Source organism: Cherax quadricarinatus, chromosome 16 (assembly GCF_038502225.1).
Source record: "Cherax quadricarinatus isolate ZL_2023a chromosome 16, ASM3850222v1, whole genome shotgun sequence".
Lineage (NCBI taxonomy): Eukaryota > Metazoa > Arthropoda > Malacostraca > Decapoda > Parastacidae > Cherax > Cherax quadricarinatus.
The window spans coordinates 11,380,249-11,401,304 of NC_091307.1; the positions used below are offsets into that span (position 1 = coordinate 11,380,249).

Below are 21,056 nucleotides of genomic sequence, written 5' to 3' on the forward strand. Positions count from 1 at the left end.
TACTATGGAGATGAAGAAAGAGATCATTGCTATGAAAGTGGAGTGCGTGTCTCTGAGCTGGTCAGGTTGTATAATAAACCCCAATCAACCATCGCTACTATTGCGGGCAAGAAAACGGCAATCAAGGAAGCTGTTCTTGCCAAAGGTGCAACTATGTTTTTTAAACTGAGATCGCAAGCGGTAGAAGATGTTGAGAGACTCTTATTGGTGTGGATAAACGAGAAACAGATAGCAGGTGATAGCATCTCTCAAGCGATCATGTGTGAAAAGGCTAGGAAGTTGCATGACGATTTAATTAAAAAAATGCCAGCTATTAGTGATGTGAGTGAATTTAAGGCCAGCAAAGGTTGGTTTGAGAGAATTGAGAAGCCTAGTGGCATTCATAGTGTGATAAGGCATGGTGAGGCTGCCAATTCGGACCACAAAGCGGCTGAAAAATATGTGCAGGAATTCAAGGAGTACATAGACAGTGAAGGACTGAAACCTGAAAAAGTGTTTAATTGTGACGAAACAGGCCTGTTTTGGAAGAAAATGCCAAGCAGGACGTACATTACTCAGGAGGAAAAGGCACTCCCAGGACATAAGCCTATGAAAGACAGGCTTACTCTGTTGATGTGTGCCAATGCTAGTGGTGATTGCAAAGTGAAGCCTTTATTGGTGTATCACTCTGAAACTCCCAGAGTGTTCAGGAAAAACAATGTCGTCAAGGCTAATTTGTGTGTGCTGTGGAGGGCAAACAGTAAGGCATGGGTCACTAGGGACTTTTTCTATGACTGGTTACACCAAGCATTTGCCCCCAATGTGAAAAATTACCTAATTGAAAAGAAATTAGACCTTAAGGCCTAACCAACAATATACATACATACAGAGTCGAAGAATAACCTGAGGACTCCTGTTATTTATAATTCTTGATATGATCCCAAGAATTCTATTCACTTTATTTCGAACATTTATGCACCGTTGTCTTGGTTTTAGATTACTGCTAACCAGAACTCCTAAATATTTTTAGCAATCAGTGATATTAAGATCTCCATTATTTAACCCTTAAACTGTCCAAACGTAGATCTACGTTCGCTTGTGTAGCACTCCGAACATAGATCTATGTTTTTTTTTACACGCTTTCTTATGGAGAAAATCAAGGTTGGAGTGCTACGCGCACAAACATAGATCTACATTTGGACAATTTAAGGGTTAATTTGCAAGAGTCATGGTTATTTTTCTTTCCAATGCTTAGAATTTTGCATTTATCTCTGACCATCAGATCAGTTCATTCAGATCTTCCTGCAAGGCTCTAGTGTCCTCATCAGAATTAATCTGACAGCATATTTTGGTCTCACTGGCAAACTTGCTTATGCTGCTATTTATTCCTTAATCTATGTCATGTAAATTTCGAACAAAGGGCCCAACGCTGACCCCTCTGGAGCACCATTTGTTATGCGTCCCCACTCTTGATTTCTCCCAGTATGTGCAAACTCTGTTGCCTGTCAACCATGCCTCTATCCAGGACAAAATTTCTTCTATTCTATGAGCCTCTACTTTCCTCAACAATTTCTGATGTGGAACTAACATATTCATTACCCTGATCTACCTCTTTAAATTTGTTAATTCAGGAATGCCCCTCTGTAAAACAGTATATTCATTAATCAATTTATGCCTTTCAAGATGACTTCAAATAGCCACAGCAATCATTGATTCTATTAGTTTTCCCCACAATGGAGGTTAGCCTTATTAGCCTATAGTTTGCAGCTAAGGACCTGTCTCCTGCTTTGCAGACATGTATCGCATTTGCCATTTTCCACTTATCTGGCACTATGCCAGTTTGAAGTGCCGAATAGACGAACCAAAGGTTTGCTAAGTTTCTCCTTGCACATCATTCATTGGATTCCAGGGTTTACTTTGGTTTTAATTTACTTATTTGTTTGAAAACCACATCACTAGTGACTCCAAATGTGCACAGTTTATTTTTATCCTCTTCTACATAATTTATTATTTCTGGAATTTCACTAGTATCTTCCTGCATAAAAACTAAGAGGAAATAAGTGTTAACCCTTTCAGGGTTTCCAACTTACTAGTACGGATTACGCACCAGGGTTATTGACATACTAGAACGCCTAAATCCTAGCGCCTTCAAATCTAGCGAGAGAAAGCTGGTAGGCCTACATATGAAAGAATGGGTCTATGTGGTCAGTGTGCGCAGTATAAAAAAAAATCCTGCAGCACACAGTGCATGAGAAAAAAAAAAACTCAGTGTTTTTGGTTTAAAACAGCGACTTTGCACTGTATTTTCGTATGGTATATATGGCTGCATTCTAGTTTTCCTGGTCTCATTTTATAGAATGGAAGACATATTACAGAAAGTGAGATGATTTTGATTGGTTTCATAATGAAAAGTACCTTGAAATTGAGCTCAAAGTAGCATAAATGTTCGATTTTTACCAAGGTTCAAGAGTAAACAAATCATGCCAAGCATCCAATACACGTCAACTAGCGAGTCTAATATTCTTCCACAAGTGTACTGACATTATACCATTTCTATACTAATGCAGTAGTCTGCATAACAGTAAATCTTCTATTTTTTGCGAGAATAAAAATTCGAAGTGGAAAGCAAGAGAGATGTAAGAGGGGCCTGGGGACGTGACTAATGAACAGAGAAAATGTTATTTTAGTGCCAGGAATGTCCGTGTTGCTTATTCTGGACCCTATTCGGAAATTGGCATCTTCTGAAATTTGTGTGAAATTGGCAAAATTGCCAATTTCTGACCACTTTATTGGATACTTGAAACAGGTAAATGGGTGGCTTCTTGTACTCGCTCGATAGAAAAAATGGAATTCTAACGAAATATACAGCAGGGCCCCGCTTTACGGCGTTTCGCTTTACGGCGTTCCGCTAATACGGACATTTCAAATTATGACCAAAACTCGCTATACGGCTCCCCCCACCTGTCTTTCTAATACGGTCACAGCGGCCCACCGAGTTCGTTTACATTCTCCCTGAGCACATCTCCTTATTATGTCCGGAAACTTTCCAAAATTTCAAGTGTTTTAAAGTTATTGTATAACTTTGTATAACTTTGGGTAGTTTCAAATTTAAGTTGGATAAGTACATGAGTGGGAGGGGTTGGATTTGAGTGGGACTTGCACATCAGAGCTTATTTCTTGGGTAGCATTGAAAATTGGGTTCGTCAAATGTTTGTTAGAGGGATGAATTGTAAAGGACCTGCCTAGTATGGGCCAACAGGCCTGCTGCAGTGTTCCTCCTTTCTTATGTTCTTATGTTCTTATATGTATTGTACTTGATAATTAAACTTGTGTACACCTGTACCTAAATAAACTTACACACTGTGCTGGCATGTAGGTACACATTAAAATCACTAAAAGTCTCTCTACTCTTGATGCAATAATAATAATAATAATAATAATAATAATAATAATAATAATAATAATAATAATAATCCCTTGGGCGCATTAATGTCGCATATTACGTTAATATAGACATTTCCCTTAATCTATCTATGATATTTTTTTCAAAATTATATAAGAAACACATTATGTAACACACAAACATGATACATGCACCCACAGTATAAAAATTTATACAAATATATATGAGATGTTTACCAAACAGTTTGTAGAAGTGTCGGAAGAATTACGTTTTCTCTAGCCCGTCACCTGTTACTAGGGATAACTGTAGAAAAATATTCCTTTCATATGCCTTCACTTTATAGCTATAATTCTGTACTAACCTGTACACAGTGTAAGAGTGTATTTGTTTCGTGATTTAATTATTATAATAATAATATTAAAAATATTATAAGGTAAAAGTTTCACAAATTCTTACAAATGTACATGAATGAACTAAAACTGGACACGTATTAATACCGTCTATTTCGCCTGACCGAGTGATCGGCCACAACCTGTTCAGTTTGTTTGTTTACGCTGTCTGAGCTCGGTGTATCATTAAATGTTGTATATTACGTTAATATACACATTTTCATTAATCCATCCGTGATATTTTTTTCAAAATTATATAATAAACACGATACATAACATAAATACATAACATATGTGTAGAGAACCTAGGATAACCCAAAAAAGCCAGAGTGACTTACTTCCATTGCCTTCACTCAGAGCATCATTTCTTCTCAAAATGATGTTACATGAGAATGGGAGTGTTCTTCTTTATTTATTCTACCGTATCAATGTAGAGACAACCTGTACACAATGTAACTTGTACACAAACCAGACGTGTACACTTTGTTTACAAAACTTACCTTCGCCTGGTTTGTTTACATAACTCTGCGCCTGTCCTCTCTCATGCACTCATTCTTTCTCTCTGGTATGGTAGCCCGGCTGACTACCATACATACCACACTTGATTTTTTAAAATAAATACTACTCATCTCACCCTATATTTTAAGGTAAGTAATGAGTGAACTGTATATACATTTTATTGCTCTGGGATGCTTAAATATCATAGAATAGTATGTGTGGGTGGGGTGGCCTGGTATGGTAGCCTGGCTGACTACCATACATACCACACTTGATTTCTTACAATAAATACTACTTGTCTCACCCTAGATTAAGACTATAAATATTTTAAGGTAAGTAATGAGTGCACTATGTGTGTATTGTACTTTTTTATTGTTTTTTGATGCCTGGTTCTATTGCTAACATAATATATGTTAGTGTAAACTTGTTATCTAGTGTTTGTATGCATTTGTAAGTGGAAAAAAAGGGTGTTCCACTTTACGGCGGTTTCCGCTTTACGGCGGTAGCCTGGAACCTAACCCGCCGTATAAGTGGGGCCCTCCTGTATATGATTTTTGTCCACTAGTACACTGAAATTGGCTGAAAATAGGGCTCAAAGTCAGCGAAATCGCTGATGCGTGAATATCGTCGAGACCGCTAACTTCGCGAGAGCATAACTCCATAAGTTTTCCATCAAATGTCATACTTTTGGTGTCATTATGATCAGAAAAAGATTCTCTATCATTTCATAAGAAAAAAAAAAAATTCCGAAAAATTTGCGCCCGAGAAAAATTTTAGGAGAGGGCCTCTCGACCCTGAAAGGGGTAAAGGTTCTACACATTTCTTTGCCACTGTCAGTGAGCTGGCCTGAGGAGCTTTCGAGTGGGCCTATCTTATCTCTAATCTTGCTTCTATACACCTGAAAAAAACCTTTTGGGTTAATGTTCAAATTTTTGCAACTAGCTTGATTCTTTTTGCTTTTCTTATTCCGTTTTTAATTACTCTTTCTAATTGAATATACTGATTTCTTAACTGGCCCATCTCCCTTTCTGATTCATCTGTAAATGTCTCTCTCTTGTCCTATTAGATGCTTTAACCTACTGTTTATCGAATGAACATAAGAACATAAGAAAGGAGGAACACTGCAGCAGTCCTGTTGGCCCATACGAGGCAAGTCCTTTACAATTCATTCCACTAACAAAACATTTGCCGAACCCAATTTTCAATGCTACCCAAGAAATAAGCTCTGATGTGCAAGTCCCACTCAAATCCAACCCCTCCCACTCATGTACTTACCCAACCTAAATTTGAAACTACCCAAAGTCCTAGCCTCAATAACCCAACTAGGTACACTGTTCCACTCATCAACTACCCTATTTCCAAACCAATACTTTCCTGTGTCCTTTCTAAATCTAAACCTATCTAATTTAAATCCATTACTGCAGGCTCTGTCTTGGAGAGAGAGAGTGTGACGTGTACTTAGCTCTGTGAAGACCTGTTTGCGCGCTCTCTATGAATTGAAGCAAGATGCCCTCCATCGAGCAACTTTACCAACAGCTTAAGGAAGAATTGAGGATGGCGAAGATGGAGATTCGGCGACTGACCGAGGAAAACAAGAAGATTCGTAGTAGTCCTCCTGTTTTGAGTCCTCAGGTCAAGAAAGGAAACTGGTCAGTGGCTGGACAGCAGGGAACAAAGTTGATGATCAAGAAGACGAATGGAAAGGTAGGAACAATGAAGAAGAAAGAGACTGCCGTGGAAACTGTTGTGGAAACATCTAATACATTCTCAGTGCTACCCGACGAATGTGAGTCGACTACTGGGAACATCACGACGAACGACACCAAGGAAGGTAAGAATATTGTTGTGGTTGGGGATAGCCAAGTTAGGTATATGGATAGGGCGTTCTGCTTGAAGGAAAGGAGTAGGAGACAGAGGGTTTGCTTTCCTGGGGCTGGGATGGAGGATATTGTTAGCCGTCTGGATGACATCATGAGAGGTCATGGGAGCAATCCTATTATCTGTCTCAGTGCTGGAGGCAACGATGTTGGCAGACGTAGGAGTGAAGACCTGATAAGCAGGTATAGGTCAGCAATAGAAATAATTAGGAGGAAGGGTGGGAACCCTGTCATATGTGGTATTTTGCCAAGGAGAGGAGTTGGAAATGAATGGTTGTCCAGGGCAATTGGTGTCAATTGCTGGCTGGACAAATACTGTAAGGAAAATGCGGTAACATTCACTGACAACTGGGACCTCTTCTATGGCAGAAATGACATGTATGCCAGGGATGGGGTTCACTTATCTAGGTCTGGGGTGGGAGCACTGGCAACTGCAGTGGAGGGAGCTGTTAGGACTTTAAACTAGGAATAGTTAGTGGTATGGGTTTTGGCAGGAAAACAGTGAAGTCCCAGTGTAGTAATATTATGAGTTCTAGGGGAACTAGTAATAAGCAGAACGAGGTAGATATTGAAAAGCCAGTGACACTGAGTGATAAGGGCAGTAATAGGTTTAGTAGAAAAACAGAAATGAGCAGGAAGGGTAAAGAGAAAGGAGAGTCTTTCAATGTTTATTATGCTAATAGCCGTAGTGCTAGGAATAAGATGGACGAGTTGAGATTAGTTGCTATTGCAGGTAACATTGATGTATTTGCCTTAACTGAGACGTGGTTTAATTCAAAAAGTCGGGATATGCCTGCGGAATGTCACATTCAGGGTTTTAAATTGTTCCAAGTAGATAGAAGTGTCGGGGAGGGGGGTGGGGTGACATTGTATGTCCGAGATCGCTTGAACTGTTGCATAAAAACGGGTATTAAGTCTGAAGTAACACATACAGAGTCTGTTTGGATAGAATTTTCAGAGGGGCATGAAAAACTGATTTTAGGAGTGATATACCGTCCCCCAAACTTATATAGGGACCAAGGGAGACTACTATGGGAGGAAATTGTTAAGGCCACAAGGCACGATAATGTAGTAATTCTAGGAGACTAACTTTAGTCATATTGATTGGAATTTCTTGAATGGGAATTTAGAATCATACGACTTCTTAGTAGTAGTTTAGGATTGTTTTTTGAAGCAGTTTGTGACAGAACCTACAAGGGGAAATAACCTGCTTGACTTAGTTCTGGCAAACAATGAATCCCTTGTTAATAATTTAGAAATTTCGGAGGAACTGGGTGCTAGCGACCACAAATCAATTACATTCAGCATTGAATGGAAGTACGATAGTAGCGATAACTCAGTAACAGTCCCAGATTTTCGCTTAGCAGATTACGATAGGCTTAGATAACACTTATCATCTGTTGACTGGGGTAACGAAGAGAGATATCAATATGACAGTTTTCTGAACACTATACATGCTGCTCAAAGTACGTTTATCCCATATAAAGAAATTAGATCAAATAGAAATGACCCAAAATGGATGAATAATAGGCTCAAATATCTACTAGGGCATAAGAAAGGAATTTATAGGCGTATCAAAAGAGGTGAGGGTCATCTTATGAATCAGTATATTGACATTAAGAGGGACCTTAAAAAGGGGATAAGAAAAGCTAAAAGGGACTATGAAATTAAAGTTGCTAGGGATTCTAAAACTAACCCAAAAAGTTTTTTCCAGGTCTACAGAACAAAAGTTAGAGATAAGATAGGTCCCCTTAAAAATAACTATGGGCATCTTACTGACAAGAGAATGAAATGTGCTCAATTTTAAATAATTATTTTCTCTCGGTTTTTACACAGGAAGACACTAACAATATTCCAGTAATTAATTTTTATAGTGGGCTAGAAGAAGATAAATTATGTAACATCACAGTCACTAGTGAAATGGTTGTGAAGCAGATAGACTGAAACAAAATAAGTCGCCGGGTCCTGATGAGGTTTTTTCAAGGGTTCTTAAGGAATGCAAAATGGAACTCTGTGAACCATTAACTAATATTTTTAATTTATCGCTTCAAACAGGTGTAGTGTCTGGTATGTGGAAGATGGCTAATGTAATTCCTATTTTTAAAACAGGGGACAAGCCGTTACCATCAAATTACCGCCCAATAAGCCTGACCTCAATTGTAGGCAAATTACTAGTCAATTATAGCTCAGATTATAAGAAGCCATCTCGATAAGCATAGCTTGATTAACGATACTCAGCATGGATTCACAAGAGGCCGGTCTTGTCTAACTAATTTATTAACTTTCTTCAGTAAAGCTTTTGAGGCTGTTGACCACGATAAAGAGTTTGATATTATTTACTTAGATTTTAGTAAGGCTTTTGATAGAGTTCCGCACCAAAGACTGTTAAAGAAAGTGGTAGCTCATGGCATTGAGGGAAAAGTGCTCTCATGGATCGAGTCATGGCTCACAGACAGAAAGCAGAGTGTGTCCATAAATGGGGTTAAATCCGAGTGGGGATCTGTTTACCTGTTTACCTGGAGAGAGTTCCGGGGGTCAATGCCCCCGCGGCCCGGTCTGTGACCAGGCCTCCTGGTGGATCAGAGCCTGATCAACCAGGCTGTTGCTGCTGGCTGCACGCAAACCAACGTACGAGCCACAGCCCGGCTGATCAGAAACTGACTTAACAAGTGGCGTTCCACAGGGATCAGTCTTGGGCCCGTTGTTGTTTATAATATATACCAATGACCTTGATGAGGGAATTACTAGTGATATGAGCAAATTCGCCGATGACACAAAGATAGGGAGGATAATTGATTCAAACGTAGACGTTAGGGAACTTCAGGAGGATTTAAACAAACTATATTCTTGGTCAGAAAAGTGGCAGATGCAGTTCAATGTAGATAAATGCAAGGTTCTGAAGCTTGGGAGTGTCCATAACCCTAGCACTTATAAGTTAAATGATGTAGAACTTAGCCATACAGATTACAAAAAGGACTTGGGGGTTATGGTGAGCAGCAACCTTAAACCAAGACAGCAATGCCTAAGCGTACGTAATAAGGCAAATAGATTACTGGGATTTATATCAAGAAGTGATAAAGTTGGTAGGATTACCGACAATATGTAAAGTAAAAGGACACAAGTGCAACTAATGTGACATTTATTGTGGCAACGTTTCGCTCTCCAGGAGCTTTATCAAGCCATTACAAACAATACATGGACACAGAGGGTATATAAAGGCTCAGAGTGAGGTGAATACTAGTGAGGTACCATTTCGATGTTCACTAGTGGTAGTAGTAGTAGTAGTGGTAGTGACAAAAGTAATACAATATGGTAGAGCAATTAATTCGTACATGAGTAAAAGGATATAAAAGCTATTACTTGGGTAACATAAAAATAGGTTGGACAAATATAGACTGGAATGAGGCAGCTTGTTTCAGTGTTCACTCTCTGTGCTTTGTGTAGTATAACAGGAGAGACTATGTGATGGCAGGGTTTACTGTTTTCAGGAGGATTCTTGCTAAGACTTCGGAGATGGTGAAGCTGCCGTTGTTTTGTTTAATTGTATTCGAAACAGCGATCAGCGCTGATTCGAGGCACTTGCGTCTGCGGAAATTAGTTTCTTTGATCACTAAATGGGCGTCTCTGAATTTCATGAGATGATTGGTGGAATTTCGGTGTTGTACACAGGCGTTGTTCAGGTTATCGTTCCTACATGCGTAAATGTGTTCAATGAAGATCTACATTGAAGATCTACATTGAACTGCATCTGCCACTTTTCTGACCAAGAATAAATTAGACATGTGCAACTCTTGGGTATCTTTATTGAGGAAACGTTTCGCCACACAGTGGCTTCATCAGTCCATACAAAGGAGAATCTTGAAGAACAGGAGGAGAATGAGGTAATCAGTCCCTCAACCTTGAGTCGATGTGGTCAGTCCATCAAGGGAGATATTTATTTATTTATTTAAAAATTTGAGCACACATACAGAGGTACAAAAAATACAGATAAGAGCAGCATGCCAAAGCCACTTATACTATGCATAGCATTACGGGCTGGCTTAAAATTAACTTAAGATGAACTAAGCAATGATGACATCAGTGATAAAACTTTAATGTAAACAGATTACTATAAAGCACAAGTGAGTATTACAAAGACAGGTCATATGGTTGTATGCATTGTTGTACATTCAGTAGAATGGAGTATTCTGTTAGGTAGTGTATTTAAAAAATAATAAAGTTAGATTGGGTTTTAGGTTTAACATTTATGTGATATAATTGTGAGAAACATTTAAGATATACAATTTATAAGGTTCAGTTATTCAGTATTTATTTGGTTTTGGGTGAGTAAGTGATCTTTGAGAAGAGACTTGAATTTATAAACAGGTAGTGTTTCTTTTATATTTACAGGTAATGAGTTCCAGATTTTAGGGCCTTTTATGTGCATTGAGTTTTTGCATAGTGTGAGATGGACACGAGGAACATCAAAGAGTGATCTGTGCCTTGTGTTATGGTCATGTGTTCTGTTGAGGTTGGCAAGGAGATGTTTGAGGGGAGGGTTAATATCAGAGTTAAGTGTTCTATGTATGTAATAGGTGCAGTAATAAGTATGGATGTTTTGTATGGTGAGTAGGTTTAGTGTATTGAATATTGGTGGAGTGTGCTGCCTATAGTGAGAATTTGTTATCATTCTAACTGCAGCCTTTTGTTGGGTAATTAGTGGTCTGAGATGGTTACTTGTTGTTGAGCCCCATGCACAAATTCCATAGGTGAGATAGGGGTAAATAAGAGAGTGATATAGGGCCAGGAGGGCTGACTGTGGAGCATAGTACCGTATCTTCGATAGTATGCCTACAGTCTTGGAAATTTTCTTAGAAATTTGTTGTATATGTGTATGAAATTTGAGTCTATTATCAAGGTGGATTCCTAAGAATTTTCCCTCTGTTAGCTTTGTGATAGGTGATCCGTTTATCATTATGTTAAGAGGGACATCTGTAGCTCTGTTACCAAACTGAATGAAGTAGGTTTTGTCAATGTTTAGTGTAAGTTTGTTAGTCCTCATCCAGGTAGATATTTTCTGTAATTCGGTATTTACAGTATTGGCTAGCGTGACTGGGCTCGGGTGGGAGAAGACGTATGTAGTGTCATCTGCAAATAGTGTGGGTTTGAGTAATTGCGAAGCATTTGGTAGGTCATTTATGTATAGGAGAAAGAGAAGAGGGCCAAGGACACTTCCTTGTGGGACACCAACTGTAATTGGTTGTGCAGAAGAGTTTGCCCCATTTGCATACACATATTGGCTTCTGTTGCTGAGGTATGACTTGACGTAGTTGAGGGAGTGCCCTCTTATACCATAGTGTGACAATTTTACGTGGAGCAAGTCATGGTTAACTGTATCAAAAGCTTTACGTAAGTCAATGAAGATCCCCAGTGGGACTTCTTTTTTCTCTATTGCAGTGTATATATGTTCTAGCATGTGTATAATAGCATCATTAGTATTTTTATTTGGCCTGAATCCAAATTGGCAGGGGTCGAGTATGTTTTGGGAGATAAGGTAGGAGTAGATTCGTTTATGAATTAATTTTTCGAAGATTTTTGAGAGAGGGTGTAAGTTGGATATTGGCCTATAGTTATTCAACTCTGTTTGGTCTCCTCCTTTGTGGATCGGGGTGACCCTTGCTATTTTGAGTACTGTAGGGAAGGTGGAGGATTCAATGGATTTGTTAAAGAGTGTTGCAATGATTGGTGATAGCACTTGTGACACTTTTTTGTATATAAAGGGTGGTAAGGTATTTAAATCTCCTGCCTTGTTTTTTAGCGTGTTGATAATAAGGGAGACTTCGTATGGGTTAGTCGGAGCTAGGAACAGTGTGTTCGGGTAGTTGCCAGTGAGGTAGTCATTTGGTGGGGTATCTGAGCTTGGGATTTTATTGGCAAGGTTTTGTCCTATAGTGGAGAAGAAGTCATTGAGTCTGTTTGCTGTTTCTGTTGGTGGGAGTTGGGGTTCATCTGATTTTGCTAATTTTATTTCGCTATTTCGTGATATCTTTTTTGTTCCTAGAATTTCTGATAGGGTTTTCCAGGTCTTTTTTATATCACCTCGTAAGTTGGATAATCTGTTCTCATAATACAATTTTTTTGCCCTTCTTATCAGGCTGGTTAGGATTGACGAGTAACGTTTTGTTTGGTCTCTGGTTATGTGACCCATTCTGTACTGTTTTTCATATTGGTGTTTTGTATTTATGGATTTGAGAATGCTGGGTGTTAACCAGGGACTGTTCAGTCTCTTAGCTGTCATCTGTTTAGTTTTTTTAGGGCAGTGCTTGTTATAGAGGTATTGGGTCTTTTTTAGAAAATTATTAATACATTCGTCAATATCTGTATAGATTTCTAGCTCAGTGTGCCAGTCAATGTTTGCTACTGCTGTTGTGAAGTTATTAATGGCTGCCTCATTGTGAAGTCTGAAGGTGACTTTAGTAGTGTCTTGGGGTAATTTACCAAGAGTTGTTATGAGAAAAGTAGGGTAGTGGTCTGTGGTATTATCTGTAATTATGCCTGATTTTAAAGGGGATATGGTGTTGGTCCAGATGTGGTCAAGTAGGGAAACACTAGTCTCTGTAACTCTTGTAGGTTTTGTTACTGTTGGTAGCAACATACAGTTACTCATTGTGTTTGTGAATTCAGTAACGTGTGGGTCCTGGTCTTGCAGGAGATTTATATTGAAGTCACCTGAGAGTAGTAAGTGATCTTTGTTCATGCGTGCATCAGTTATCATACTTCCTAGGTTTTGACTAAATTGGCTAATGTTTGACTGTGGAACTCTGTAAATGTTTATCAATGTGAGAGGTTTTTGTAGGTATTTGGATTTGAATTTGGCTATTATATATTCCCCATGTTCATCCCTTGTGCAAGTATTAGTGATACATTCTAGTTGGTCTGAGTAGTATATGGCTGTGCCACCCCCTTGTTGGTCTGGCCTACAGTTGTGTATGGCTGTGTAACCAGGAATGGCATAGACATCTGTACTATCAGGCTTTAGCCAGGTTTCAGTTAGTGTAATGATGGACATATTGGCATGTAAGGAATTTAGTAATGCTATGAGGTCATCGTAATGCTTGCTTAAAGATCTGATATGGTAGTTAAAGATAGTTATGTTGTTGTTGGCACTGAGAAGTGCCTTTGATTGTTCTGCAGTGTAGTAATTACAGTAACTGTTTGATTCATTTAAGTCATTAAATAAGAGGTTGGTATCAGGATCAATGCTTGTAATCATAAGATTTGTAGTGAATCTATAGTTAGAATTAAGTATAAAACAAAGTAAATAGTCTTAAGCTAAAAAATAGCACCTGAATTATTTAACAAATGTAAAATAATGAGCTAAGGTAGTTTTTTTTTTTTTTTTTTTTTTTTTTAAGCTAAAATAAAGGAGACAATATAAAAGGGACTAATACAAATAAAGTGATAATCAAATAATGGAGCTTGGGAATATGATAGTAGGTAGTACTATAAAGGTAATTCTTTAAAATGCAGTATTATTTTCACCAACATGGCGCAGGCTCGCCGGCGCAGGGTAAATACAGTCTGCATTGTATTAACCAGTGGAGCTGTAACGGGGCCATCAATGGAGTTGCTTTTGCCTGCAATCATCAGAGATACCTACGGAATAGCCAAAGAGGAGATTTGTGGACTTGCATTGAACGGAACGAAGAGGATTTTTGTAAAATTTAGTTCGGCGACTGTGTATGAGGCAGTTGTGAATAAGTTTCAAGAGGTGGCCATACCAGTTAACCATGCTGTGACGGTGCGGCTGCATGATGTGTCCAGCTATTACACATGGGTTAAGATCAGGAATGTGCCGTTCGAGGCGGATGCATCTGACATCCGGTTCATTATGTGTAAATACGGCACAATACATACGATCACTGCAGGAAGGTGGTCAGTTGGCCAGTATATGGGGATACCTGAGGGTGCATTCTCTGTCAAGATGACGCTCAGACATCCAATTCCATCGTACGTGGTGATGGAAGATTTCAGGACTCAGGTTTTTGTAACATACGCTGGGCAGCGAAGCACTTGCCGTTTGTGCGGCTCGTATGATCACCTGGCTGCGCAATGTGAAAGAAGACGTGGTGATAGGGACCAGCAGCAACGACGTGATGTGGAGGAAAGGAGAGAGGATCAAGATCAACTGTTTTCGACTCTGCCTCAGCAGAGTTTGACATGGAGTGAGGAGGTTGAGAGGGCCGAAGAAAAGGAGATGGCGGGGGCTACGCAGGGGGACGACATCACTTCCCTGGACGTTGTACAAGTGCTTGATGAGGTCATCGCGGAAGCGAATGGTAGTGACGCGGAAACTACGATAGTGTCGACGTTTGAGAACATTTTGGATAATGAGAGTCCTTGTCTGGATGTTGGTACAGACCTGGATCATGGGTCTGCAGTTGAGGAGGGCGTGGTGACGCCAACCCAGACTGAAGTGTGTCGTAAGGATGCACAGTTGGTGAGAACTGTGGAGGTGGAGGTTCATCATGGCACTGAGCTGGATGACTTGATGCAGGTCGCGGGTACGACGCGAAAGCGCGCAGCAGTGCTTTCGGATTCCGACGACGTGCTTACGCCCGCACAAAGACCTGGGAAGAAAACATGGGCGGAAGCCATGCGGAGAGGTTCAAGTGGCGCCCAGGGGCAGGGGTTGGGTAAGGGTGGACAGAAAGGGGGGGGGAGGGAAAAGGGTGCAATGAAACGATCAGGTGATAAGTCGGTAGTGTCAAGAGGGAAACCCCCTTTGTCGGTTTTAAGTGCCTGACATTGAACATCAATGGCTTGAGGTCTCAGAGAAAGTGTGAGTGGTTTAAGGAATATTTGGTGCGTCATGACGTTGACGTTGTGTTCTTGCAGGAACACAATTATAGACCGGGTTATGAGTTGAAGGTAGATGGGTATAATGTGTATGTTGAGCATGCAGTCAGATTGAAAGGAGGTGTGGCCATTTTGGTGAAAGAAACTAGCCCGTTGGTTGTCAGGCATAGTGAGGGGGGAGAGGGGAGGGTGATTCGCGTGGATGGGTTATGGGGTCAGGTACAGATGACGTTGGTGTGTGTGTATGGCCCAGCAGAGGGAGATGTGAGGATAAAGAATAAATTCGTAAGGGACGTTCTGGTATATTATTTGCGTGGATTGCCGGGGGTTGCTGTGATAGGAGGTGACTGGAACTGTGTGATAAGGAATAAGGATGTTGAACCGAGAGGGGCAGGGCATTGTTTGGGGATATTGGGAGAATTGTTATCCGGGATAGGATTGACAGATGTTGAGGGAGGTGAGGTGGTGGAGCACACATTTATTAAACGTGGGTATGCGGCTAGGCTCGATCGATTATACGTTCCCAGGACAGTTGTAATACATAGTGTGAGGGTAATGGACGTAGTATTTTCTGATCACGGGTGTTTTGGTGGATATAGGTTGGGAGGGGTTGCCGAGAAGGTGTAAGGGGTTTTGGAAGTTGAATGTAAAGTTGTTGCAGCAAGAAGAGTATCAACAGTCATTTGTTCAATTGTGGGAGGAGTTGGTGGCGGAGGCGCCTGGGAATAGTGAATTGGTTAGTTGGTGGGACTCTGTGGCGAAATCTCGTATTAAGGAATTTTATATTCGTAGTGGGAGGGAATATAACAGGTTGAAGTATGGGTACCAATCTTATCTTGAGGGACAGTTGAGAGCTTGCTACGAGCGTGGGAGTGCTAGTCATCCGGTGGATGATATTGAGGGATTAAAGGAGCGTATCAGGGATTTGCAAAATGAAAGATTTGATGGCGCGCGAGTTTTGGGTGGGCTGGAAGAGGTGTTATGGGGTGACAGGCCTTCGGCATGTGTGTTGAGGAAACAGCGTAAGAGAAGAGTGGCGACGGAGATGATGGGATTAACTGTTCATGTGGGGATGGGAGGGTATAGAGAGGGGCAGGTATTAGTAACGACAGAGGGTATGAGTGGTTATCTAGATGCATGGTTTAGGTCATATGCACAAAACGGAGGTATTCGAGATGAGGCTTTAAAGGAAATGGGAGGTTTCGTGCAATGTGAGATTGATGGTATGGATAGGGTAACATTAGAAGGTCCGATCACGGAAAGTGAGATTTCGCAAGCTTTGTCTGGTGCAAGTTTAGGTAAGGCGCCAGGTGTAGATGGGTTGCCTAATGATTTTTACGTTAGGAATTGGGAAGTATTGAGAGGATTTTTAGTTAGGTTATTCAATGTAATGAAGGATGATGGGGAAATGGGGGAGCAGCAAAGGACTGCTGTCGTGGTATTAGTTCCGAAAGGTGGACAGACTACAGTAGAGGATTACCGAGCAATATCGCTTATGTGTGGCGATTATAAGTTATTTGCACGAATATTAGGGAATAGAATAAAAAAGGTGATAGGTAACGTAATTGACAGAGGACAATATGGGGTACCGGGTAGGACAATGTATGAAGGGCATGGAGTTCTTAGAAGTTTTATAGAAAAGAGGGGGGAGTTGGGGGGTGGGGGTGTGTTGGCATTGGATTGGCGAGCTGCTTACGATAGTGTGGAGAGGGATGCGTTATGGAGGTTCATGCGTTGGCAGGGATTCGGGAAGGAAATTATATCTTGGGCGAAAACATTGTATCAGGGAGCATCTATGAGAGTACAGGTTAATGGAAGGCTAGGTGTTAACATTCAGATGGGAAGGGGTTTGCGACAGGGTTGCCCTCTATCGCAAATATTGTTTGCGTGCCTCCAGGATCCCTTTTATAGGGCAGTTAGGTGGAGTATCGCAAGTGGAAGGGTTAGTAATGAACGAGAGGGTTGGCCGGGTATTGTGGGTTATGTGGATGATACAACTGTATTGGTGAGGGATGAGACGGATTTACACAAGGTTGGAAAGGTGGTAGATGTGTTTGGAGAGGCTACTGGGATGGAAATTAATGTGGCAAAGTCTAAGTATATGGACCTAGGCAATAACGTAAATAGAGATGGGACTGTAGGGCGCGGGTGGAGTGTGGTGGATCAGCTATTGATTTGTGGGATAGTGTACGCTAAGAATGATAGGGTCGCACAAGAGGTAAATTCGATGCGCACCGTGGATGGGGTATTGAAAAGATTGGGTGGTTTGAGGACGGCGCAGCTAACGTTGCATCAGAGGGTCATTGTGACGAACGTGCTGTTGTATAGTAAGATATGGCACGTGGTGGCAGTATACCCGCTGAGGCGGCGAGAGGTGCAACGGTTGCAACATGGGATTTTCCGATTTATATGGGGATCGGGTTGTGACTGGCTAAGTAGAGGGGTGGTGACGCTTCCCGTTAGCCACGGGGGGCTGGGGCTTATACATTTAGAAAAGCGTATGATGAGTGTGTATCTAAAACGCGGGTATTTGGGGGAGGTGGGGGCGAGGAAAGGGGGGCTAGAAAAACTGTGTATGGATATGCAACGATGGTGGGGGGGTAAGGATTTAATGATTGGTGAGGCCATGTTGAGGGTTTTAATGACGGTGAGGGATCCGAAGCACCTTAAATTGAGGATTCTTGAGAGGGTGGGGGGTGGGTCTGTGGTGGCGGCAGTTGAGGGGGCATACCCCATGTATGCGTGGGGGAATATCTGGAAATGTTTACGGCAATTGCGTATTAAACCAGGTGTAAGGGAGGTAATGTTTAGGTTTCTACATGGAATCTTGCCGTCTGGTGTTGTGTTATTTAATAGGAGACTAAGGGAGGGAGGGGAGTGCAAAGCGTGTGGATGTTCCGAGACTATTTTTCATGCGGTGTATTTTTGTAATTATTTAGAAGCTGTAAGGGTATGGTTAGGTAGGGTAGTTAGGTTAGTGGGTGGGGAAGGGTTACAGGTGTTAAGGGTGTTAAGTTTAGATATAGGTGGGATGAGTCAGATGGTGGTGAATGCGGTTGCGTATGTGGTTACTGATTTTATTTATACGTCTTGGGCTATGAGGGAAGTGGGTGTGGATGAAAGAATAAAGGTGTTAGCGGCCACCATTTATAGAACTAAGTGTCGCAATAGGGATGTTTATGGGGGAAGGTGGGAGACAGCGTTTACTGAGGGATACCGGAGTTTTAAGTTAAAGGATTTACGGGATTTAAGTGTAAATGGGTAGCGACGGGCTAGTTTCTTGAGCGGAGATGTGTGGATGGCTTTTAAAGTGTGTGACTGGATTTGCACTGATACATTTATGCTTTTCTGAGTAGTGAGTGTGGTGTGGGTGGTGTTTTTACACATGTGTTCCCTTTATGTTGTGAAGATTTTGGATAGTATATGTACGTAATGTATTGGAGCACTACATCATTGTGTGTATACAAGGTGAATGAAAGGGTAGAATCTTAAAGTTTTTGTGTGTGTGAGAATGACTGTTCGTTATTGTGAGAGTGCCTTCAAAGATGTTATAGAAAGCATATACTAAATGGTGTTACTAAGGTATGCCATATGACTGTATCGAATATGCTGTGATACAAAGTCCAGGGTTTCCCTTCTTGTTGGATGCATTCTGTAAGACACAATTTCTGTATTCAGAAGGTTCGAAGTTTACATAGCTGTAATGAGTAACGTGGTACAGTTTTATATTATGCGAGATTGTATTTTTGTACATAAAGCCTAACATATAATGTTTCAGCGGCCTGGTTAAGATTATATAGTACATGTCGTGTGACACTGTATGTGTAGGGTAGTGTTAAATATTTTAAGTACACGCTGTTGTTTTCCCTTTGCTATTTTATTGTTTAAAGTCACATATAAGAGTATATGTAAGGTAATATAAAAATGTATATTGATTTTGTGTAAATACGCAATTTCAGATGACTTTGTTGGATCAGGTGTGCATATGAGTTCAAGTAGCGGTGTATATTATGTATTAATACTGGTATAGGGTATATAGTGTATGAAGAAGTCTTGGGTGGATTGCACCCGTGCTGAGATATAGAGTATATTATCCTTGTATGCTAGGCAAAGTTTTCATAATTGTTACTTAGAGCAAGTAGTATCCTGCGCTCTTATAGTATGTCATTGTTTTGTAGGTATTTGATGGGGGGGGTACCTTTTTACTTCCAGAGCACATATGTACGACTTTATAAATGTACCTTTGGTGGGGGGTGGATGTATAGGTTTTAATGGTATGTGGTGAGGTTTTTACCTTTAAGAATTGTTTTGTATATAAAACTTGGCATAAGATGTTTAAGTGTGCTGAAGTAGATTCTCTGGATATGTTGTTGGTACACCTGTGCGAAGTTTCTTTTTCTTTTTTGATTGTGTATACGTATGTTGTACAATAATTTTGTTGTTACATGTTGATTGGTTTCGTAACATGTTTGCTTACACGTATAATGTATACTGTATTTTAAATACAAAAAAAAAAAAAAAAAAAAAAAAAAATGTATAGAGGATGAGGGACAGTTTGTGTCAGCACAAAGTTAAATGTTTATGTGTATTTTGACAATGTAATTTATAATTCTGGGTAAGAACTGATACTATGTTCTTTTATTTATTTAATGTATTGTATTGTTTTAAATAAAATATAAAAAAAAAAAATTCTTTAAAGTTAGAATTATAGTATAAAATAATAATATAAAAGGAGGTTGAGGTTGAGGTTGTCGAACCAGGTAAGAACCAGAAAGTTACCTCAAGCTGTTACGGTTGTACAATCGATCTAGTTATATTTTGTGTAAAGAAATTAATAATATTAAAAAAAACTAACTTTCCTAGAACTTATGCTTGAACCTAGGTTCAGTCAGACCGGGTTTAACTGATTCCAAAATATGAGCCCTAACCAAATTTGCCTGAAACTAAATTACCCATACTGCACAACAGGTAATATTGGAGAATTCACATAATACATCACTAGTATCAAAATGGAGCCCCTAAACTATACATTATACCTACGACAGTAGTGACGAGCCTATTAATGAGAACAAGACTGACCCTTACTGTAAAATTCTTACCTTTCCACAGAACGTGCAAATGTGTCTTTTGTGTTGAGTTATTTCCATCTTCTTCACCATCTTACGTAAGGAAGCACCATAACGGGTACCATATTTGCCCACGATGCCTACCTTCTTCGTTCTTTTGGCCTGAGAAAAATTTAAACGAAAATTAGCAGCCAGGCGATTACCAAAACAACCCTTCTTATGTCGTGAATCTTCAAATAACCGTGGAGAAAGCAAGCAAGACTAACATCATTAAATGTAGGAGACCTGTGTTTGCCTTTATATAAGTATTTCACAGTGGTATTACAAGTGGTGAAGCAGATGATGAAAGATAAAAAGGCAGTCCCAGCTACTCACCATTTTTATCCGTCTGTTTTGGAGCTGGGAAGAGCGGTGGCGTCTGCTGCACACCTCTACACAACACGTATATCCACACTAATAAAAAATATATGATTTATTGCAAGAAAATTAATATAGTAAGATAATACTGATAAAAATAATATTATTTTTATTATTATATTATTTTATTGAGGTAAGCGCTAAACCTGTAGGGAAAGATAGAATAGGTCCCACTCTAGTGGTACACTCTGTAATCATTATTTTACTACATGTAAACCACACAATAACCAAATTCTGTAAACTCAGCATTGTAATCCTTATAGAGAATAAACTTTGAATTGAATTGAATTGAATTGAACTCTTTTAATCAAGAATCCCTCACCGGCGTCAGTATAATAATAATAATAATAATAATAATAATAATAATAATAATAATAATAATAATAATAATAATAATAATAATAATATACTATCTTGATTTCTACAAGTACATGCACAAGGTATACAGGCCTAGCTGACATCAATGACATACTACTAGACAGAAAGCCGCTTGTAATGCAGAGCTTTAATAATAATAATAATAATAATAATAATAATAATAATAATAATAATAATAATAATATCTTTAATTACTACATGTTTACCTGGA

General features: G+C 39.8%; 1 protein-coding gene across 1 annotated transcript in view; it reads right to left on the reverse strand.

The window, feature by feature from the left end:
* RpL37A (ribosomal protein L37A) overlaps nt 1–20,481 on the reverse strand; it is a 33,137-nt gene extending 12,656 nt beyond the window's left edge. Inside the window, exons 1-2 of the mRNA XM_053776821.2 lie at nt 20,426–20,481; nt 20,084–20,212 (exon numbers count right to left, since the gene is read on the reverse strand). Of these exons, the coding sequence (XP_053632796.2) occupies nt 20,084–20,212; nt 20,426–20,428 (132 nt within the window). The 5' untranslated portion in view covers nt 20,429–20,481. The remainder of the gene's footprint in view (nt 1–20,083; nt 20,213–20,425) is intronic.
* Between the last annotated feature and the right edge of the window lie 575 nt (nt 20,482–21,056).